The 22,722-nt window shown below is 43.6% G+C and overlaps 2 protein-coding genes across 3 annotated transcripts in view; both read right to left on the bottom strand.

Annotated features, from left to right (window-relative positions):
• Nucleotides 1-639: 639 nt before the first annotated feature.
• LOC123765987 (protein Star) lies at nt 640-18,876 on the bottom strand. Of its 2 annotated transcripts, none has more exons than XM_045754850.2 (6): nt 18,798-18,876; nt 9,609-9,831; nt 6,493-6,743; nt 2,176-2,381; nt 1,652-1,796; nt 640-1,292 (listed from the first exon to the last, which is right to left on the bottom strand). In XM_045754850.2, exons 2-6 carry the CDS (start codon nt 9,742-9,744, stop codon nt 1,104-1,106), a joined length of 927 nt encoding a protein of 308 aa, XP_045610806.1. In that variant the 5' UTR covers nt 9,745-9,831; nt 18,798-18,876; the 3' UTR covers nt 640-1,103. The 2 variants fall into 2 exon arrangements, with proteins under 2 accessions (XP_045610806.1, XP_069193213.1); XM_069337112.1 differs by having other exon boundaries at nt 9,609-9,923; nt 18,798-18,835.
• The window catches only part of LOC123765798 (peptidyl-prolyl cis-trans isomerase B), a 15,683-nt gene continuing 11,446 nt past the window's right edge, over nt 18,486-22,722 (bottom strand). The window contains exons 6-7 of the mRNA XM_069337443.1: nt 22,481-22,623; nt 18,486-20,087 (exon numbers count right to left, since the gene is read on the bottom strand). Of these exons, the coding sequence (XP_069193544.1) occupies nt 19,760-20,087; nt 22,481-22,623 (471 nt within the window). The 3' untranslated portion in view covers nt 18,486-19,759. The remainder of the gene's footprint in view (nt 20,088-22,480; nt 22,624-22,722) is intronic.

Genomic DNA, 22,722 nt, shown 5'->3' with positions numbered 1-22,722 from the left:
GTCGATGGGGCTGCGGCCTCGCCGGCGTGGGGTCCAGGGTTCGAGTCTCCTAGAGCTCAGGTGAATGAAATTCTGTTATTATATTATTTTTGTTTAATTTATTTAATTCTAACCAAACAGTTGCAGCATGAGGCTCCTCAGTCTTGATCTCTGAAATAGTTTTAAACATTTCCCTGATGTATGAGGCTACTCGTCGCCTCATCTTATATGTCTATCTGTGTCTGTATGAGGCAATTAATGTATCAATAATTTTACTGAAGTCAACGCAGGAGCCGGTCGGCCGAGCGGACAGCACGCTGGACTTGTGATCCTGCGGTCCTGGGTTCGATCCCAGGCGCCGGCGAGAAACAGTGGGCAGTTTCTTTCACCCTATGCCCCTGTTACCTAGCAGTAAAATAGGTACCTGGGTGTTAGTCAGCTGTCACGGGCTGCTTCCTGGGGGTGGAGGCCTGGTCGAGGACCAGGCCGCGGGGACACTAAAGCCCCGAAATCATCTCAAGATTACATTTATAACGTTGCAATGCTCTTCACTACGACTGCTGGAAAAAGACTGAGATTAATATGTCTTAACACGAGCGGCCTTCAGTAATACCTTGCTGCAATTCCTTTATTGAACAGATGTTTTTGAACAGGGACACCTTAGATTTGTTTATGTTTTTATTGTGATATAAGGGAGGTAGTTTAATGCCGTCCCCATTGTAATCAATGATGTCCCTAGAGGGACGTCTGGGGTGCCATGATTACTATATATAAAATATTCCTGACGACTCGGAGGGTAGACAAGGCTATGTGACCAAGAGCTGATGCGCAACCAACACAAGCCCAGTTAGGAGTGTAAACATACACACCCACCAATACACACACATACATATATAAAGAACACACACACATACATACATACACAAAAAACACACACATACCTATGCAAATATACAAAAAAATCGACATACCTGTACACAAGCATCAAACGCACACATACACAAAGAAGAATTACATACCCATGCACAAACACACATACCCATACGCACATACACAAGCAACACACACACACACACACACACAAATCCTTCCCCCCCTCCCCCGCCCCCCCCCATCGCTCTCAATTAACCCCTCATTGTCTGAGCGAGCAGTGACGGCCACCCGAACCACATGTCGATCTTCCTGTAGGCCAAGAACCTATAGCCCTTAGACACCACGTAGCGTCGAAGCCTTCTGTGGCCCTCCGGAACGTGGTTGAACTCCACACACAGCACCCGGATCCGGATCTTGTCCCACGGGATGGTCTTCAAGACCTGCGGGAGGGAGAGGCGAAGGGTCTTAAGGCCGGCAGTGGAGGGTGCTAGATTGATTAGGTATACCCCTGGTTTACAAGGAGAGTTACTGGGTTATACACTGGCGGTATACTCGGTAAGTCTCCCAGGCTGGGTATATCTGTGATATACCCATATTGAGATTTACATTTTAAAATAAAAAAAGAGGGTATGCATCAGACATCAGCAAGGAAAACACTGAGAAGCCTAAGAGATAGCGAAACATATAATGTTAAAAAAAAAATCTTTTGTGTATAATGAAAGTTTGAAAATGATGTTGATGGAGTCATTTCTGCCTTTGGGATTATTTTGTATTCTTCTTTTCCTCTAGATTGTCTTACCTTGACTTCGTCGCCTTCAACGTCGAGTGAGAGGAAGTCAACGATGGTGACGTTGAGGGCCTTGAGGAGTGAGAAGAGAGGAATGGCTCTCACTTGGAGTCCTCTCTCCTCTACGGTGCTCAGAACTCCATTATCTCCAGCTGGTCTAAGAGGAAGACACGTCGAGATGATTAAATATAACGTGTGCGTGTGTGTGTATAGGTGTTATATAGGGAGTTAGTAAGACTATTGTGGGTTGCAAACTGGGTGAAAGTTAGTTATTGGCCTAGAAGGGGGGAGACCTTACATCTGATATGCCTCTATTCACCTGGCAGTAAACAACTGTTGTGGGGGGGAGGGGGTTGCATCTTGAGGAACGAACACCCTAAGGAGAACCTTCCTTAGGAGGACCTCCCTAGGGACCACGTTGGAGGGGGGACCTCCGTGAGAAGGACCTACCTGGGAAGGACTTGCCTAAGGACAACCTAACTCAGGAGGACGTTGGAAGAGCACCTCCCTAAGGACAACATTGGAGGAGGACCCACCTGAGGAAGACACTGGAGGAGACATTGGTGACCGAGAGCGCCGCATTGATCGAGTAAGCTCTACGATGCTTGTAGAGCAGGCGCTCGTAGGTCACCGGATAGGGCTCTACCAGCAGCCCCGTCCACCCCAGCCACCGCTCAAGGTACAGGGTGTTGCTCAGGAATTCCCCGTCTACTGCTCCAGCTTCTACGAAGAACCCGCCTTTCTGTGGGGTAGATGGTAGATTAGAGAGGGTATATCTATCTCCACCTCTGTAGAATACTGTACAGGAATTTCTTCTCCACGGCTCACAAAACGGAAGAGAGATTACCGAAAAACATTACTGATAGAAATATGGCGCCCACCGCCACCAACCAGAAGACTGAACCAATAATATACCATAAGAGCAAGAAGACTGCCAACTGGCTCATGAAGAACTGCCCTCACACCAAACAAAGCCCCTTGAAACAGACGAATATCGTCAATATCTTCACATGCCCACTTGGGGGACTGTCAGCCCCAACGAATTCAATATATCGGCAAGACCACAACATCCTTTTCAAGACGCCTAACAATGCACAAGCAGCAAGGACCTATTAAGGGACATATAATCTCTACACATAACCAGACCATCACCAGAGATATTCTCACAAACACCACCAAAATAATCGACAGATAAACCCACAACAGAGAACTGGACATAGGAGAGGAATTTGCGCCTGTTCACCTAGTAGTAAATAGGTACCTGGGAGTTAGACAGCTGTTACGGGCTGCTTCCTGGGGGTTTGTGTGTGTGTGTGTAAGGGGGTGGGGGGCAGGGGAAGGGAACTATCAGGGGGAAAGCGCCAAGCCATTGCGACTATATAGCACTTGGAAGAGGTCAGGATAAGGATTTGGGATGGGACGGGGGGGAAGGAATGGTGCCCAACCACTTGGACGGTCGGGTATAATGTATATATCTACTATATATCTACTATTATATCTCTAAGCCTCTACAACACTCACTGTCCCCTCCTTACCAAACAAGTAACAGACAAAAGAATAAACAATCCGTGGCTCACAAGTGCCATACTCAAATCAATCAGCAAAAAACATGAATATGAAAAGAAATTTAGGATTGGCCTAGTTACAAAGCAAGTAGTTAAAAGGTACTCATCAGTGCTTACCAGTATCATAAGAAAAGCTAAACTTTCATATTATGAGACGAGATTCAAAGAAGCAAAAGGCAACATGAAAAGCACATGGAATACCATCCCTAATATCCTGGGAACTAAACACTCCCACAACCAGATAACACTCTCTAAGGATGGCCTTACACCGTCAACTGATTTAGAAATTGCAAATGAATTTAATAGCTTCTTTTCATCGGTTGGTGCTAACCTTGCAAGTAAAATCCCACAGACCCAGACACATATCAACACATATCTCTCAGGCAGCTATCCAAACTTTCTTCTCCTCTCACCAGTCAGCCCGTCAGATGTTGTGTCCATCATACACTCACTAAAAACCAAAGCTGGGAACATCTGTGAAATCCCATCCATTATATACAAGAGCGCCTCCCATGCCCTTGCGCCACCTATAGCTCTGCTGTTCAACAAATCCCTTGAGTGTCATACCTTCCATGATAGCCTTAAAAAAGCAAGAGTAACGCCAGTTCATAAATGAGGTAATCCGGCAGACATAAACAACTACAGACCAATATCATACCTACCCATACTATCAAAAATATTTGAAAAAATTATCTACAAACAGCTCTACTCCTACCTCGCAAAATTCGACATACTTAGCCCCTGACAGTTTGGCTTCCGCTCCCAAAAGAGTACCAACGATGCAGTTATTAGTCTACTTGATATAATTTACTCAGCCCTTGACAAAAATGAGTTTCCGATTGGACTCTTCATTGACCTGAGAAAGGCCTTTGATACTGTTAATCACAACTACCTCTTATGTAAACTCCATCATTATGGAATCCGAGGCCATGCACTAGACTATATCCAATCCTATCTTAGTGATAGACACCAATGTGTAACCATCAATAATATAACCTCTCCCACTCTACCAATAACCGTTGGAGTGCCACAGGGCAGCATCTTGGGACCTCTCCTATTTCTTATATACATCAATGATCTGCCTAACGTCTCTAACATTCTGAAACCTATATTGTTTGCAGATGATACTACCCTCATCTACTCTAACCCCAACCCACATACACTTAATAATGTTGTTAATAATGAACTAAAAAAAGTCTACTTATGGATGTCAACCAACAAACTAACACTGAACATAGAAAAGACCTACTACATCTTATTTGGAAGCAAATCAACAAATACAATTCAGCTTCAGATAGACAATGTAAACATTAGCAATAAAAATGATGGAAAGTTTCTTGGCCTATTCCTAGACAAGAGACTCAACTTCGGTACCCACATACAACACATAACTAAGAAAGTCTCTAAAACAGTTGGTATACTCTCCAAAATCAGATATTATGTACCTAACTCTGCTCTCATCTCTCTATATTATGCACTAATCTATCCCTATCTCAACTATGGTATCTGTGCAAGGGGTTCAACCACACTGCAAACCACCTCAAGTCCATCATCACCCAGCAAAAATCTGCTATCAGAATAATAACAAACTCTGCTTTCAGACAACACTCAGCCCCCTTGTTTAACTCCCTAAACATGCTAAACATAATCTCACTCCACACATTCTCTTGTGTCAACTACATTTACAAAACCCTGTTCTTAAATGCAAATCCTGCTCTGAAACTCTCCCTGGACAGATGTAATAGGACCCATTATCACCACACCAGAAATAAATATCTCTTTGATATCCCCAGAGTCAAACTTAATCTGTGTAAACACTATGCAAATAAAGGGACCCAGTCTATGGAACTCACTCCTTACTGAATTGAAAAGCTGTCCAACTTTTACATCATTCAAAAACAAAACTAAAAAGTACCTAATTTCATTTTCATAATTTTCTAGCCTGTTGCTTTAAAATTGCACTGTATCTAGTGCTACCCAATCTCCCAATCTTCATGTACCCAATCCAAACAACTTTACCATTGTGATCATTGCTGTCTTCTTATATGTACTGTCAATCTGCTGTATGGTGTCTATTAATCTTCGTTTAAATTACCAATCAAGCTGTCAATGCAATCAATCAAAGCTTTAACATACCAATGTGTATACTTACTAATCTCTCTCGTCTCATTTTTTTCTTTCTTGCAAATGTATATGTTATCATTTTATTAATTCTGCTAGAATTTACCTACTTAAAATTATCTGTTAGATTAAGGACCTGCCAGAAACGCTGCGCGTACTAGTGGCTTTACAAGAGTGTCAATTACCATACAATGTTCTCTCACACCCCCAATGTACCTTCTTGTATAAAAATATATAAATAAATAAATAAATAAATAAATAAAATAAATATACATGCTTCACCTGTGATGGCAAAAAACATGCTTTAAAAAATAGAAAACAGCGCCATCTGTTGCACATAATAGCAACATGCACCCTATACTAAATATTTCACGAATTCCATTTCAATATTTCCGATTGCATTGATAAATTTTATTTTCATATATTTCGATTTATTTTATTTTTTATTGAATTATTTTGTGTGACATTGTGTTGGAATTGAGCTGTGTTGTTTACCATACCGTTCATTTCGTAAGTATAAGTACAGATGCCACACCTGTGACAGGTAAACCTATACTTTTCTTGAAAAACAACGCCATGTGATGCATGTAAGAGCAACACACACTCATTTTCTATCAATCAAATTTACTAGGGAAAGCATGTGTCTTGAGTATACCTTACACTTGCATGAACTCACAATGAATATAACAAACAGAACACTTCCCTATATGAGAGAATCGAACCATGGGCCAGCAGGTGCCTGGCCATACCATTAACCACTAGGCCACCCTCTCATATGGGAAAGTGTTCTGTTTGTTATATTCATTGTGAGTTTAAGCAAGTGTAAGGTATACTCAAGACACAAGCTTTCCCTAGTAAATTTGATTGATAGAAAATGAGTGATCAGGAGCCATCCCTCTGGTGTCACTGGGGAGGGAGAGTTCATGATGGAAAAACTCACCCAAATTTCCGTCCTTTTTAACGATCCGAGGCGTGGCCTAGTGGTTAATGCTCTGGCCAGGCACCTGCTGGCTCATGGTTCGAGCCTCTCATATGGGGAAGTGTTTTGTTTGATGGATATGTATATATATATATTGCTTCCCATATTCATCTTGCTAGCTATGAGTAGTAGAGCAATAGACAGTAAGCTGTACCCAGTGACTATGCGACTATAGTGGAGGGACTGACCATGCCGTGAAGGAGGTTCTTGACCAGGTGCAAGGGCTGCCCGAACTGGGAGAAGTCCTGCTTCTCCGGGTTGGTGAGGTTGTAGGGGAGGGCGGAGGGTGGTGCCAGCTGGTGTCTCAGGTAGCTGACCAGTGCTGGGTCCTCCTGATGGGCTGACACGAATGGCTTGTCAGTCAAGACGGCTTCTGAGTGTGTTTTCTGATGGACTAACATGAGCGCCTCGTCACGTGTGGAGCTGTCCTTTAGGGGTACTGTAACGTCAAAAGGACATTGTGATGAGTACTTCACTTGTGAGAGAGACAGCTTAAGGCTCTTATAGAGAGAGAGACGTGAACTTGCACCAAGACCTTCCCTTATACCATGTCACGTATTAATAAAAACTGGCAAATAGCAACATTTAAAAGTCACTAATGAGTGATCACACACACAGAGAGAGAGAGAGAGAGAGAGAGAGAGAGAGAGAGAGAGAGAGAGAGAGAGAGAGAGAGAGAGAGAGAGAGAGAGAGAGAGAGAGAGAGAGAGAGAGAGAGAGAGAGAGAGAGAGAGAGAGAGAAGGATCTGGGGTTGAAGTCACATCGAACCTATCTCCTGAAGCCCACATCAAAAGGATATTATCAGCAGCATAGGCAAGACTGGCTAACATGAGAACTGTCCTTAGAAATTTGAATAAGGAATCATTTAGAACCCTGTATATCATATATGTCAGACCAATCCTGGAATATGCAGCTCCAGCATATTCCTAGTCCATATCTAGTCAAGTACAAGGCGGAGTTGGAGAAGGTTCAAAGGTCTTCAGGTTAGTTCCAGAATTAAAAGGTATGAATTAAGAGGAAAGTCTATGTGTATTGAACCTCACGTCAGTGGAAAACGGAAAAGGCAAAGGAGAAATGATTACCACATAAACAATTCCCAGGGGAATTGATAGTTTACGTAAAGATAGACTATTTAACACAAATGGAATTCGCACAAGGGAACAGAGTTGGATGCCGAGTACTCACATGAGGCATCATTCCTCCCCCCCCCCCCCCCCGTCCCATCCCAAATCCTTATCCTGACCCCTTCCAAGTGCTCTATATTGTCGTAATGATTTGGCACTTTCTCTAGATAATTCTCTACCTTTCCCCCTGCCTCCTTCCCTGCCTGCCTCCCTGCCTGCCTCCTTCCCTGCCTGCCTCCCTGCCTGCCTCCCTGCCTCCCTCCTTCCCTGCCTGCCTCCCTGCCTCCCTCCTTCCCTCCCTGCCTCCCTCCTTCCCTCCCTGCCTCCCTCCCTCACTGTTATAAATGGTGGCGAGTTCTACTATGGGGGATCTAGTATTAAATGGATGTAGGGGCAGTAGTTAGAATAAAAATATATCTCTAGCAGTGGAGATCAGTAAGGCCCGGCTCCCAAATAAAGATATATCTCTTAGCAGTGGAGATCAGTAAGGCCCGGCCCCCAAATAAAGATGTATCTCTAGCAGTGGAGATCAGTAAGGCCCGGCCCCCAAATAAAGATGTATCTCTAGCAGTGGAGATCAGTAAGGCCCGGCCCCCAAATAAAGATGTATCTCTAGCAGTGGAGATCAGTAAGGCCCGGCCCCCAAATAAAGATATATCTCTAGCAGTGGAGATCAGTAAGGCCCGGCCCCCAAATAAAGATGTATCTCTAGCAGTGGAGATCAGTAAGGCCCGGCCCCCAAATAAAGATATATCTCTAGCAGTGGAGATCAGTAAGGCCCGGCCCCCAAATAAAAATATCAACAGTGAATATTAATTGGCTACAAAACAATGTCAGTCTAGAGGTTGATCATAGATCTTCTACACAGGAAGAATGGATACTCCTTTAACTAACTTATTTATTTATTAACCCCTTAACAACCCCCCATATACATTCACACCAATAACAATAATTACTTTACCACACTCTCTTACGTTAAAAGCCTTGGTCCACATAGGCAGGATACAAGGTTTTACAATGAGAACAAGCTAGGGTAAAGTACTACTAGTGAAGATCCTGAAGCTTGAAGCAGCTTAGCATAGTGAGACCACGTGGTACCCTAACACAACACAACACTAAGGGGCACCCAAAACACTGGCAAATACTACCCCAGGTCTACACCAATCTTACAATACCAGAGTAGGCACAATTAAATACTGTACGCAATACTTAACTTAGTAAACTAGACACAGAAAAAGATAAGTAAAAGTAGTAGGAAGGGTAGGAGGTTCTTTCCACCACGGCGCCAGCACAGAGAAGAACGACCATCTCCAGTCTCCTTCCTCAGCTAACTCGCTGCCGGCAGACTACTCAACTAATCGTACAGCAGCCCTTACCTTGAGGTTACCTTGAGGTGCTTCCGGGGCTTAGTGTCCCCGCGGCCCGGTCGTCGACCAGGCCTCCTGGTTGCTGGACTGATCAACCAGGCTGTTAGACGCGGCTGCTCGCAGCCTGACGTATGAGTCACAGCCTGGTTGATCAGGTATCCTTTGGAGGTGCTTATCCAGTTCTCTCTTGAACACTGTGAGGGGTTTGCTAGTTATGCCCCTTATGTGTAGTGGAAGCGTGTTGAACAGTCTCGGGCCTCTGATGTTGATAGAGTTCTCTCTCAGAGTACCTGTTGCACCTCTGCTTTTCAACGGGGGTATTCTGCACATCCTGCCATGTCTTCTGGTCTCATGTGGTGTTATTTCTGTGTGCAGGTTTGGGACCAGCCCCTCAATTATTTTCCACGTGTAAATTATTATGTATCTCTCCCGCCTGCGCTCAAGGGAGTACAGATTTAGGCTCTTTAGTCGGTCCCAGTAATTTAGATGTTTTACTGAGTGGATTCTAGCAGTAAATCCCTAAAAAGTAAAGGCCCTAAAGGCCCAGTAAAAGCCCTAAATCCAAGTTTACTCAGATTTACTTTAATACTTTCTAATCATTTGTAAACATAGTTGATGCCTATTTTGTTACTTAATAATCAACCCCAAGCTCAGTCTTTAAATGCTCTTTGAGAAACAAGAATCGTCTTACGTCTGGCAGGGAAGATACAAACACAGGCACCTCGCCATGCGTCCCACTACTATAAAGTAATGTATTTAGCTCAATTTGACCTCTGGTTTCCAATTGAGGAACCCAGGGTCGTAACACTCACCTTGGGTGGGAGAGGGTGAGGGAGGGTTGAGAGGAGGGCCAGCCTCCCAGTACCAGGAGGGACTAGAGATGACGGTGGTCGTGGCCACCAACACCACTGCCCGCGGCCACCACCTCCACCTCACGCTGCTCCCCATACTGTAGGCTCGTCCACCACCTCTGTCACAGCGGCCTTCCTCACCATGCAACCCACAACAGTTGCCTTACTCCCGGGTGCATTTGTCCTGTAAGGTGAACAGAGGTATCAGATCCCACCAGGCTGACCGTCTGCAGTCAGCACGCTACAACAGTCGTCTTACTCCATGCTACATATGTCCTGCAAAGGTGAAGAGAGGCATCAGGTGAAAGTTTCCCCCAAGACCAACAACTCGCCTTCCCAACGAAGAATTCCATAAACATCTCCCTAACTAACCTATTTACTGATAGGTGAACAGAGTTATCAGGTGTAAGGGAAACGTGCCCAAAGGCTTTTGCCTTCCCTGGAATCAAACACGAGACCAATATGATGTAAACTCAACATCACTTGTGTGAGTATTTGTTGAATGCATTCATGCTTACCTGTTTTTTCTCAATTTACAACTCTATAACAAATACAATTGTTTTCCCTGACAAACATATAAACCCAAGCAATAGGCTATAAACCTAACTTATTAAGGCCTCAGCATAGAAAACGTCAATATTATAGTGTATTAATTTTTACTAACAACTGCAGCTTAAATTAGACCCAGCATGGAGCCCAATGTTACAAGAGGAAAGGCCAGAAGAAACAATGGTCAGTCTCCGTGGTGTAGTGGTAAGACACTCGCCTGGCGTTCCGCGAGCGCTATGTCATGGGTTCGTATCCTGGCCGGGGAGGATTTACTGGGCGCAATTCCTTAACTGTAGCCTCTGTTTAACGCAACAGTAAAATGTGTACTTGGATGAAAAAACGATTCTTCGCGGCAGGGGATCGTATTCCAGGGACCATAGGATTAAGGATTTGCCCGAAACGCTACGCGTACTAGTGGCTGTACAAGAATGTAACAACTCTTGTATATATCTCAAAAAAAAAATGGATGACACAGTGGCAAATATAAAAAAGATAAGAAACTACCATGAGGAACTAGTTGTGACAGAATCAATGGGGCCCAGACCTATTCTCACCAAAGTTGAAGAAGTACTTTGTCACTCATTATCAAAAGTTTTTAATAAATTCTTGAGAATAGAAATTTCCCAGAAGTCTGGGAAAAGTAAACTGGTCCCATTATTCAAAGAGAGGGATAGAAAGACGGCACAATATTATAGACCAGTTTATTCAGGCGATGAGTCACAATAACGTGGCTAAAGAATGTTGACCAGACCACACACTAGAAGGTGAAGGGACGACGACAGGCTTTAGTCAAGCCTGGCCTCGGGCCGGGCTTGGGGAGTAGAAGAACTCCCAGAACCCCATCAACCAGGTCGTGGCCCATTCTCACAATCGACTTGAGAATGGTCCAGGACGGACCGAAACGTCGTCGTCCCTTCACCTTCTAGTGTGTGGTCTTGTCAACGACCAGTTTATTTTTCAAAATACGTACTTGTGGCTTTAGGCATAGTGTACACTAGCTGTATCTAGAAATCACGAGAGAGTGGTGAACAGGATGGAGAGGTAAGCTGGGATAACTGGGTAAACACTGGACTGGTTAAGGGAGTACCTGGGTTAACACTGGACTGGTTAAGGGAGTACCTGGGTAAACACTGGACTGGTTAAGGGAGTACCTGGGTAAACACTGGACTGGTTAAAGGAGTACCTGGGTAAACACTGGACTGGTTAAGGGAGTACCTGGGTAAACACTGGACTGGTTAAGGGAGTACCTGGGTAAACACTGGACTGGTTAAGGGAGTACCTGGGTAAACACTGGACTGGTTAAGGGAGTACCTGGGTAAACACTGGACTGGTTAAGGGAGTACCTGGCTTAACACTGGACTGGTTAAGGGAGTACCTGAAGGGCAGGAAAGAGAGAGACACAGTCAGAGAGAAGGTTATAGTCTGGAGGACTGTAACAAGTGGGGTCCCACAAGGCTCTGTCCTGGGACCACTGCTCTTCCTAATGAACGACCTGCCCGAGGGAGTCAACTCAGACTTGTCAATGTTTGCAGCTGATGAGCAATGTAAAGACAGAGGATTGCAGGAAGTGACAGGAGGACATTGACAAACTCCACGAGTGGTCAAACAAATGATTGCAAGAATTCAGTCTCAAGAAGTGTAAGGTAATGAAGCTGGGGAAGAGAGAGATTAGCCGAGAAGACATCTTCCTGCGTCACAAGGGGAAGACAACTACGGGAACCAGAGAGAGAGAGGAACAGGTTTGGGAGTGGATATAGTCTCGACACTCACACCAGAGGCACACATGAACACGATAACATCGGCAGCATATGAGACGCTGACAAATATAAGAACATTTAGAAACCTAAATCAGGACTCCTTCAAGGCTATCTACACAACATTTGTTAGACCAACACTGCATTATGCAGCACCAGCATGGAATCCACATATACATTTATAGAGTTGAAGCATACATACACATAGTTAAAGTGTACATATATAGTTAAAGTGTACATACATAGTGTACATACATAGTATACATACAGAGTTAAAGTGTACATACATAGTTAAAGTAAACATACACAGTTAAAGTGTACACACACAGAGTTAAAGTAAATATTATAAACGTTAATAAATGTTATAAATAAATAGATGTACAAGAATGTAACAACTCATATATACAGATAAATAAATAAATAAATAAATAAATAAATAGTTAATACTAAATATTACACCAACACCACCATACATGACACTGAAGGGAATAGATAAGATGGACAAGAGTACCCTCTTCACACTGAGAGAAAGTAGGACAAGAGGACACAGATGGAAGCTGGAAATGCAAATGAACCAAAGGCATGTCAAGAAATACTTGCACCCAGTATAGGTAAGTCAACAAGTGACTGTACTACAAGAAGCTGTTGAGGCCACCTCCATTCTCAACGCTAAATTCGACAAGAGTTTGAACGTCAGAATACTTAAATTGTGTCTAAATTGTAACGTAATAGGTACAGCAAAATGAAGATAGCCCTCACTCTGCCACAGACACAGTCGTACTGTTAGGTAAATACTCAACTGTTTCTAGCGGCTGTTGCTTTCCTTCGCTGGCGGGCGTTTGCTCTCACAACACAGGTCCCGTTCTCTCATGAGGGGTAAACTCTTATATAGCCGCAATAACACGAGACATTATCGAAGCCTCACAACGGGAGCTAACCCACACTCCATGTATGGGGTTTGACTACCTTCCAGTTATCTTGTCATTGTGATGACCAAACCACAACTCTGCCTATATTCTACGGGCTCACCATAGCCCGTGCTGCTTGGAACTTTTGGTTCCAAGTAGCGAATCTTGAACAACAACAACAACTCTGTAGATTGAGTGACGTTTCGCGAAACGTCGTAGCTTGTTCATCTTCTGAGATGTAGTTTGGTCATTCTTCAGCCCCGTTATTGAGACTCATCGTTTGCATCTTATCATTAAATTGTTCTGTATCGTGGCAATTCATGAACAAATCCACAAGGGCCGTGACGAGGATTCGAACCTGCGTCCGAGAGCATCCCAGACGCTACCTTAATCTGCCTTAATCCTTAATGTTGATTTCTTCATTTGATGCATCACGCAATTGTGAGTTTGGTAACTCATTGATTTAATGCAAGTAGTGAGTAAGTAATTATGAAACTGAGTAATTAGTTTTATAAAATATATAGCTACAATTAAGCTGTTCCTTTGCATATCTTATAAATAAATTATTATTTTGTGCTAGGCATTTAGATTTGCAATTAATGTAATTTAATTAATGAAGAAGCACAATTTTAATTAATTACTGAATTACTTGAGAATGCCAAATATATCAGAGACATCACATTATAAATTCCTTTTAGTAAAATAATAACAACAGACTTTTGATAAAATGAAATCTTAGTTTGGTGTTGGACTTAGGCATATTAACCTCTGGAGGGCTGTTAAGGCCTACCAACCTCTGGAGGGGTTATGAAAACTTATCAACCTCTGAAAAGTTATTAAGGCCTATCACCCTCTGGGGATTATTAAAGCCTGGAAGGTTATCAAAGACTAACACTTCTGGAAGGTTATTCAACTCTGTTCTTAAGCCACAGTTGGTGGGTTTGTTCACTTGAGACAGTTAAGCAAGTCCCAGCTGTGTCTGGGTACAAGTGACAGCATGAACAACCCAGCGGGTTTTCTTCCTATTGGGGAGTGTTGTACATTCTGCTATGGCGGTGTGTCCACTCACAGGATGGGTGGCGCTGCCCAATACTGTCACTATGGTGGTGTGTCCACTCACAGGATGAGTGGCGCTGCCCAATACTGCCACTATGGCGGTGTGTCCACTCACAGGATGAGTGGCGCTGCCCAATACTGTCACTATGGCGGTGTGTCCACTCACAGGATGAGTGACGCTGCCCAATACTGTCACTATGGCGGTGTGTCCACTCACAGGATGAGTGACGCTGCCCAATACTGCCACTATGGCGGTGTGTCCACTCACAGGATGAGTGGCGCTGCCCAATACTGTCACTATGGCGGTGTGTCCACTCACAGGATGAGTGACGCTGCCCAATACTGTCACTATGGCGGTGTGTCCACTCACAGGATGAGTGACGCTGCCCAATACTGTCACTATGGCGGTGTGTCCACTCACAGGATGAGTGGCGCTGCCCAATACTGTCACTATGGCGGTGTGTCCACTCACAGGATGAGTGGCGCTGCCCAATACTGTCACTATGGCGGTGTGTCCACTCACAGGATGAGTGGCGCTGCCCAATATTGTCACTATGGCGGTGTCCACTCACAGGATGAGTGGCGCTGCCCAATACTGTCACTATGGCGGTGTGTCCACTCACAGGATGAGTGGCGCTGCCCAATACTGTCACTATGGCGGTGTGTCCACTCACAGGATGAGTGGCGCTGCCCAATACTGTCACTATGGCGGTGTGTCCACTCACAGGATGAGTGGCGCTGCCCAATACTGTCATTATGGCGGTGTGTCCACTCACAGGATGAGTGGCGCTGCCCAATACTGTCACTATGGCGGTGTGTCCACTCACAGGATGAGTGACGCTGCCCAATACTGTCACTATGGCGGTGTGTCCACTCACAGGATGAGTGACGCTGCCCAATACTGTCACTATGGCGGTGTGTCCACTCACAGGATGAGTGGCGCTGCCCAATACTGTCACTATGGCGGTGTGTCCACTCACAGGATGAGTGGCGCTGCCCAATACTGTCACTATGGCGGTGTGTCCACTCACAGGATGAGTGGCGCTGCCCAATACTGTCACTATGGCGGTGTGTCCACTCACAGGATGAGTGGCGCTGCCCAATACTGTCACTATGGCGGTGTGTCCACTCACAGGATGAGTGGCGCTGCCCAATACTGTCACTATGGCGGTGTCCACTCACAGGATGAGTGACGCTGCCCAATACTGTCACTATAGCGGTGTGTTCACTCACGGGATGAGTGGCGCTGCCCAATACTGTCACTATGGCGGTGTGTCCACTCACAGGATGAGTGGCGCTGCCCAATACTGTCACTATGGCGGTGTCCACTCACAGGATGAGTGACGCTGCCCAATACTGTCACTATAGCGGTGTGTTCACTCACGGGATGAGTGGCGCTGCCCAATACTGTCACTATGGCGGTGTCCACTCACAGGATGAGTGACGCTGCCCAATACTGTCACTATAGCGGTGTGTTCACTCACGGGATGAGTGACTCTGCCCAATAAACTCGACCCTTGAGGCAAAAGTTTAAATTTAAATTTGAAAGTAGGTGGGTTGGTATTGAAATGGAATGGCGGGATGATAGGTTTAGTGGATGGGAGGGGTGGGTTGGCGGGGAGAGGGGGAAGCAGATGGCTAGGGAAGGGATAGTGAGGGGGTAGAGACGGTTGGGGAGGGTGAAGACGGAAGTTCTCCCCCCAGCTCCCATCATTCAGACCCGCTAGGCTAGGTACACACCCAACACCATCATTACTCAAGCCTAAATACTGTAATTTCGCAAAGTACCAGCTATCAGTATTACATAAGATATCATAAAGTGATATATATATCAGCCCATTCTCCTGTTAGAGTAGTACTTCTAGTAACAATGAAGATCATAGTACATATATATACTGACGTACAACGCAGTTATTAACTAGAACTCTGTACTATTGAATTTGGACAAACCGGAAAAAAAATTCTATTTAGGTTGTAAAGACAAACTAACCTAACCTTCCTAGGCCTAACACACGCTATTCGAGGCCTAATATATATAATTTCACACTGCTCCTCCTGCTTCTAATGCTGCTGGTGTCTACTCTATTTCCTGTTCATCTTGTCCTCTCCAATACTTTGGCGAAACTGGCCGTACACTGAATGACAGACTTAAAGAACACAAGAGAAGTGTTAAGTCTGCAGACACTAACAATGCTCTCTTCTGCCATGTGAGGGATTCTAATCATCCCATTGATTGGTCTTCCTCCAAAATAATCTTTCCTGCCTCTACTCTACACAGACGCCGTCTTGTAGAATCGGCTCTTATTAACAATGTACCCAACATGAACTTGAGTCCTGGCTTTGTTGCTGTGGACTCTTCCCTTTCACAGTATATACTCAAATGCTCTAATCTTTCTAACAAACGTGACTTAACATAAGCTTTCCCCCTTCCATTTCTTTCTTTCTCTTTCCTTTTCTTTCTCTCTTCTCCCATTATCTGTTCATTGTCTTCTACGCTCCCTTGCTATCCTCTTCTTTTTCCTATTACTTCTCCTTCGGTGGTTATAATAGGAGCTGCCTCGTATGGGCCAATAGGCCTGCTGCAGTTCTCATTACTACTATCCCCTACACCTGACTTTCCTCCTCAGCTCTCTCTTGCCTATTTAATGCCTGTCCCTACCTGTCCTCATCACAATCGACTTGAGAATGGTCCAGGACGGACCGAAACGTCGTCGTCCCTTCAATTTCTAGTGTGTGGTCTGGTCAACATACTTCAGCCACGTTATTGTGACTCATCGCCAGCATATATAATTTTTGTTTGTAAATATAACCCGGCCAGGTTTCAGTTTCATTTTTTTTTTACAAACCTTTAAGTTTTTATTCATTATAGTAATTTAATTTCTTATTTTATTATTTTCAAAATATTTTAGTATATAGAAAATATATTATACAGTGCGGTATTGTATTGATATTTTTTTCATTACTGTATTGCATGTTGAACCATGAAGGGCTCGGACGGAAGTGAAGGAGAGACTCCCTACAAGTGGAAAATCCTCCTGTGGGCGGTAGTGGAATGGGTTTCAGGGACACATAATGGACTCAGGGCCTGAACCCCAAACGTCATTTAGCTAAACAAGTTACAATCTTGAGGAGCTGGTTACAAAAGTGTAATAATGTATATATATCCTCACATGAACAATAGGCTCGAGACCGACCACAAGTACAGTCTCTTAGCTACGCAAGTTATATATGTGGAGAGCTAGTGTCACAATTGATATGTTTGTCCTGCACACCGCCCCCCATCCAGTGGGCAGCGGTGGATAGGTTACAATCACTTAGTTACTACCTACAGTTAGCAAACTGGCGATATTTGGCTAAGATTTCTGGTAGCAGATCATTTTGAATTAAATATTTACACATTTCTTTAAAATTTGTTATAGAATTGTGTCTAAATTCACATATCTTTTCGCACTTCGTCACATAGTGACGGAGGGTGTGCAAAGAATTTTGTTGACACAGTTTACATTTGGTCAGGTCTACATCAGCAGATAATGAAAATTTCCAGATGCTTATAACCGAGTCTAAGTCGACCACTAGTAACATCTAGGAGTCTTGATTTTACTGGATGATCCATAATTGTGTGGTTTGTGTGATAGTTTGATGTTAGATGGAATTACCTAAGAAATCGCATAGTTATGTAGAATTGTTTTCTTAAGCCCTAGACAGGCTAGGCTAGGTTCATCACTGACTTCATTTTCTCGGATGTCATTTGAGCTAATTTAGAAATACAAAACGCGAACATTGTTGGGGTCATGGTGACTATTTGTGCGCGTTTAACTAGTTATTATAAATAAGCCTAGGCGCTAGGAAGATGGTTTGCTGAAGACAATTGTCTAAAGGAATTTTCACAGCTGTGACAGACAGGCTCACTAGATGCTAGGCTATAAACTCAAACTCATCCCCCCCCCCCTTCCCTCAATATCCAAAGACGAGATTCGAACCTTTGCGGTAGGTAGTCCCACGCACACGCCCCACTCATAGGTTCGAATCCTCATCACGGCTCCAACGGATTTTCTCATTTATACATCACGCTATTGTGATTACTCTGTATATGAGCTCTGTATCCCCATTTAAAACAGAATACATGTCACGATGACCGAACTGTATTCACGGTGACTGTAATCCTCTCTGAAGATTAATCTACCTAATCTTGATATGTTTCTCACGTTTCAAATCATTTCAAGAGTTTAATTTCACGGGCAGTTATTTCAAGGCAGGATACGAATTTCCTTGTAAAGTTTCCCATATGTTGGGAGCCGTAAATGGGGTCGCTGCCCCGAGCGAGACTTACCGGAAGTCATGGTCAACAATTACACAACAGTACTGTGATTACCGTTGTATAGTGTGTATGGCCACAACATTACTGTTTTACACGTCCACTGTTTACACTTTTACAGTGCAGACCAGTTAACATGGTTTTATACATTATAAATCTTGAACATTAAATATTGTAAATAATAACGAACAATTTACAATGATAATCTACCTCAACAAGACTCAAATTCACGTCAAAGGAACATAACAGAAGTATACACTTATAGTGAATATTTAATACATGTATATACAAAATACAGATCTGTTAGCTGTTCAGATATCAATTACAGAAGTATGTATTTATGAATGTTACGTGAAGCCTCGCGCAGGCATTTGTCATAAGCCATTCTGAAGGCGTTAATGGGCATATTAAAATTGGTGAAACCCAATTGTGGTGTTCGGATGTGAGCTTTGGTCCGGACTCCTGTGACAAAACTGGTCCGGACTACTATGTCCGGTTGAGTCATCATTGGTCTGAACTAAGATCTAACATAAGAATGAAAAAAAAACCCCAAAGGCCAGAGACTTACAGGGCAGGGAGCGAGACGTCCTTCCCCGCCAACGTCTGGATACACACTGAGGACCCCCGCCTGTGCACCCAAGTTCTCGCCTCCTACACTAACTCGACCAATCCGTAAAAATTGCAACTTATTTGTACAAATTAAACCACCGTAATGTTGACGTTTTCTATACTTTGGCCTCGACAGCTTAGGTGGGTAATTGCTTGGGTTCGTCGACCAATCCGAAAACATTCCAAGGTGGTCCATAGTCTTAGCTGATAAATGGTCACTTTCAGTGGTTCATGGTCCCCCATGGGCTAGATTCACGAAGCAGTTACGCAAGCACTTACGATCTTTTCTCAATCTTTGGCGGCTTTGTTTACAATTATTAAACCGTTCTACAGCAGGGAAACTTCCCACTCAAATGTTTCTGTTGTTATAAACAGCCTCATGGCGCTCCCGAGCTCACACACTGTTTACCACCTTGTAAACAACGGCGCCAGAGATGTACATGAAACATACAAGTTCGTAGTTATTTGTTGAATCCTGGCCCGGGTGATGAACAAGCCTAGTGACTTACACCCGTCCTGATGAATCCTGGCCCGGGTGATGAACAAGCCTAGTGACTTACACCCGTCCTGATGAATCCTGGCCCGGGTGATGAACAAGCCTAGTGACTTACACCCGTCCTGATGAATCTTGGCCCGGGTGATGAACAAGCCTAGTGACGGTACTCATCACCTGCCTGTACGCCAATATACGCATATTAACGCCTTCAATACAAGTGGTCTTAAGAGTGATATTGTAACATAATCAAACGCAATATAATGTATCTTTATTATATACTTGAAATGAATAACATTTTACACGTTTATAGTTAAGACGCTCTCTCTCTCTCTCTCTCTCTCTCTCTCTCTCTCTCTCTCTCTCTCTCTCTCTCTCTCTCTCTCTCTCTCTCTCTCTCTCTCTCTCTCTCTCTCTCTCTCTCTCTCTCACTCCTCACCGGTCTTTCCCTCACGCCTCCTCACTCCCATATCTCTCTTCCCCTGATCATTTCTCTCCTTCATATGTCCATCTTTATCAGCATTCCTCTCCTCCTCTCCCTTCTTCTGTTCCCCTTTCTCCTGTTCCAGCATCAGCTTCCTCTCCTCCTCCTCCTCCCTCTTCCTCTTCTTCCTGGCCTTCGTCTCCTCGTCGTCCATAGAGCCATCGTCCTCGATGATAAACTCATCAAGTCTCTTCATCAAGTAATGATAGATGAGTATGATGGAGAAGCTCATCAGTAATGGTGGACTGCTGGTTAGTATCCAACCCTTGATGCTGTGGCAGAGGTGGGATGGTTAGTGGTGATTAGTGGGGTGGTTGGTGGTAGTTAGTGGGGTGGTTAGTGCTGGTTAGGGGGGGTGGTTTGTGGAAGTTAGTGGGGTGGTTGGTGGTAGTTATTGGGGGTGGTTAGTGCTGGTTAGGGGGGATAGTCAGTGGTAGTGTGTTGAGGCCATAAATATCGACATGGAACCCTCATCAGTAGGCTTTGCCCTAGCACTCGCTGGGAAAGTCCAGATACGCAGGTTCAATCCCATTGTATGCATCATGCACCACCTCCTGTTGATGTTCCTGTGCACACATCACCCCAATTTTACCACCAGATGGAACACAACACGTTAACAAGCTAATAAACCGAATACAAAATCGATATTAAATTGACCAAGTGCAAAATAATTATTATAGTGGGCGACTTGAATTACAGAGAATAAATTGGTCAACTTCTACAGCAGTTAAGTGGGAAACAAAGTGATTACTGTTGAGAAACAAGATTTAGGGGCTGTTCCAGTCATCTGAGAACATTCTAAGACAAAATCATATATTTTTATGTGACAAGAACTATATATTTAAACTGTTTTTTTAAATAGTTTAGGAAAAGTGGCGATATGCGTAACTTAATGTATGTTAGTGTATACGATACAGAAGAGGAGGATATACAGACAATTTATGTACCCACAAACTACTGCTCAAGCAGTTGCAAAGTACCGCTCATATACTATAATAATAATAATAATAATAATTTTTATTTAGGCAAAGGTACATACATAAAGAGATTTTACAAAGTTTGTTGGCTTTATAGATAGAGCTAGTACATACAATGCCTAAAGCCACTATTACGCAAAGCGTTTCGGGCAGGAAAAAACACTACTGACTAAAGCTTAAAACTAATGGGTAAAAAGAAAAAAATGCGTTGAGTACAAATAAAAATAGAGGTAAAAGAGGGGGGGAACATGGTTAAAAAAACAGCACAAATACAATTATAAATTATTACAGAAAATTACATTAAAACAGCGTTGATTTGAAAAAAAAAAAAAAAAAAAAAACATACATGGGTTGACAATAGAGAGGTAAGGTAGGTTACAGGGAATTTATTAGGTATAGCTTCGTTTTTAACTTAAACTGGTTGAGAGAGGTACAGTCTTTAACATGGTTGGGAAGGTCATTCCACATTCTGGGCCCCTTGATTTGTAGAGCATTTCTGGTTTGATTAAGTCGTACTCTAGGAATATCAAAACTGTATTTATTTCTGGTGTGGTGCTCATGGGTTCTGTTACAACCTTCTATGAAGCTTTTGAGATCAGGATTGGCATTACAATTTAGCGTTTTGTATATGTATAGTACACATGAGAGAATGTGCAGTGACTTAATGTCTAACATATTCAGGGATTTGAGTAGGGGTACCGAGTGATGTCTGGGGCCAGAATTGGATATTGTCCTAATAGCAGCTTTGTGTTGAGTAATTAGAGGACGTAAGTGATTTTGGGTAGTAGAGCCCCAAGCACAAATACCATAGTTGAGATATGGATAGATAAGGGAGTAATAGAGAGTCACCAGGGCAGGGCGTGGTACATAATATCTGATCTTAGAAAGAATGCCCACAGTTTTTGAAACTTTTTTTGATATGTTTAGAATGTGTCCCTGGAAATTCAGCTTGTGGTCAATGAGAATGCCAAGGAATTTGCCATCTAATTTGTTACAAATTTGGGTATTGTTTATTTTGAGATTTATTTGATTAGAGGATTTATTGCCAAACAGAATATAGAAAGTTTTGTCAATGTTAAGGGTGAGTTTGTTGGCAGTTAGCCACAGATGGACTTTATTTAGCTCAGTATTTACTGTGGCATTTAGAGCAAGGGGATCAGGACTGGAGTAAATGAAGGTTGTGTCGTCAGCAAATAGGATTGGTTTGAGGTGTTGGGAGGCATTTGGAAGGTCATTAATGTAGATGAGAAAGAGGAGAGGGCCAAGTATGCTGCCCTGGGGAACACCAATGTTGATGGGTAGGGTGGGAGAAATTGTATTATTTACAGAAACACGTTGGAGCCTGTCAGTAAGGTAGGATTTGAGGTATTGTAGGGAGTGTCCTCTGACACCATAATGATGTAATTTAAGAAGAAGGTTTTGGTGGTTGACAGTATCGAAAGCTTTACGCAGGTCCACAACGACCAAACTACTGCTCAAGCACTCACAAAGTACTGTCCATATACCACCAAACTACTGCTCAAGCAGTGACAAGGTGCTGCTCATATACCAGCAAATTACTGCTCAAGCAGTCACAAGGTACCGCTTATATACGACCAAACTACTGCTCAAGCACTCACAAAGTACCGCTCAAGCGACCACAACCTACTACTCCATGCTCCTGAAGGACTCTGCTCCCAACTACTCACTTGAAAGGGTCGTCGGTGATTAAATACGGTTCCTTGACGACCCGACGACCAGAATTGGTGATGACAACGTCCCTCAGAGGCCGATCGTTCCAATCCGTGGCCACTGATTGGACCTCCTCGAGCACCGGCTCCCCCTCCACCAGCTCAAGGGCGAGGACATGGAACAATGTGACCACTTAAGTTATACTCGAAGTACCTCCTTGCGGGGACAGGTAGCCTGGATATATATTTATATCGAGATC

The sequence above is a fragment of the Procambarus clarkii genome, chromosome 37 (genome assembly GCF_040958095.1).
Source record: "Procambarus clarkii isolate CNS0578487 chromosome 37, FALCON_Pclarkii_2.0, whole genome shotgun sequence".
Classification (NCBI taxonomy): Eukaryota; Metazoa; Arthropoda; class Malacostraca; order Decapoda; family Cambaridae; genus Procambarus; species Procambarus clarkii.
Note: the sequence above shows the minus strand (reverse complement) of the source record. Positions and strands in the feature narration are given on the sequence as shown.

Bases quoted from the DNA above. Each gene is read 5' to 3' on its own strand.
- LOC123765987 (XM_045754850.2), bottom strand. From the start codon at position 9,744: ATGGGGAGCAGCGTGAGGTGGAGGTGGTGGCCGCGGGCAGTGGTGTTG. The intron at 6,744-9,608 runs GTGAGTGTTACG...TTGACGTTACAG, and splicing joins CTCACCCTCTCCCACCCAAG to TACCCCTAAAGGACAGCTCC. The intron at 1,797-2,175 runs GTGGGTCCTCCT...TCTTCCTCTTAG, and splicing joins TCCTCCAGTGTCTTCCTCAG to ACCAGCTGGAGATAATGGAG.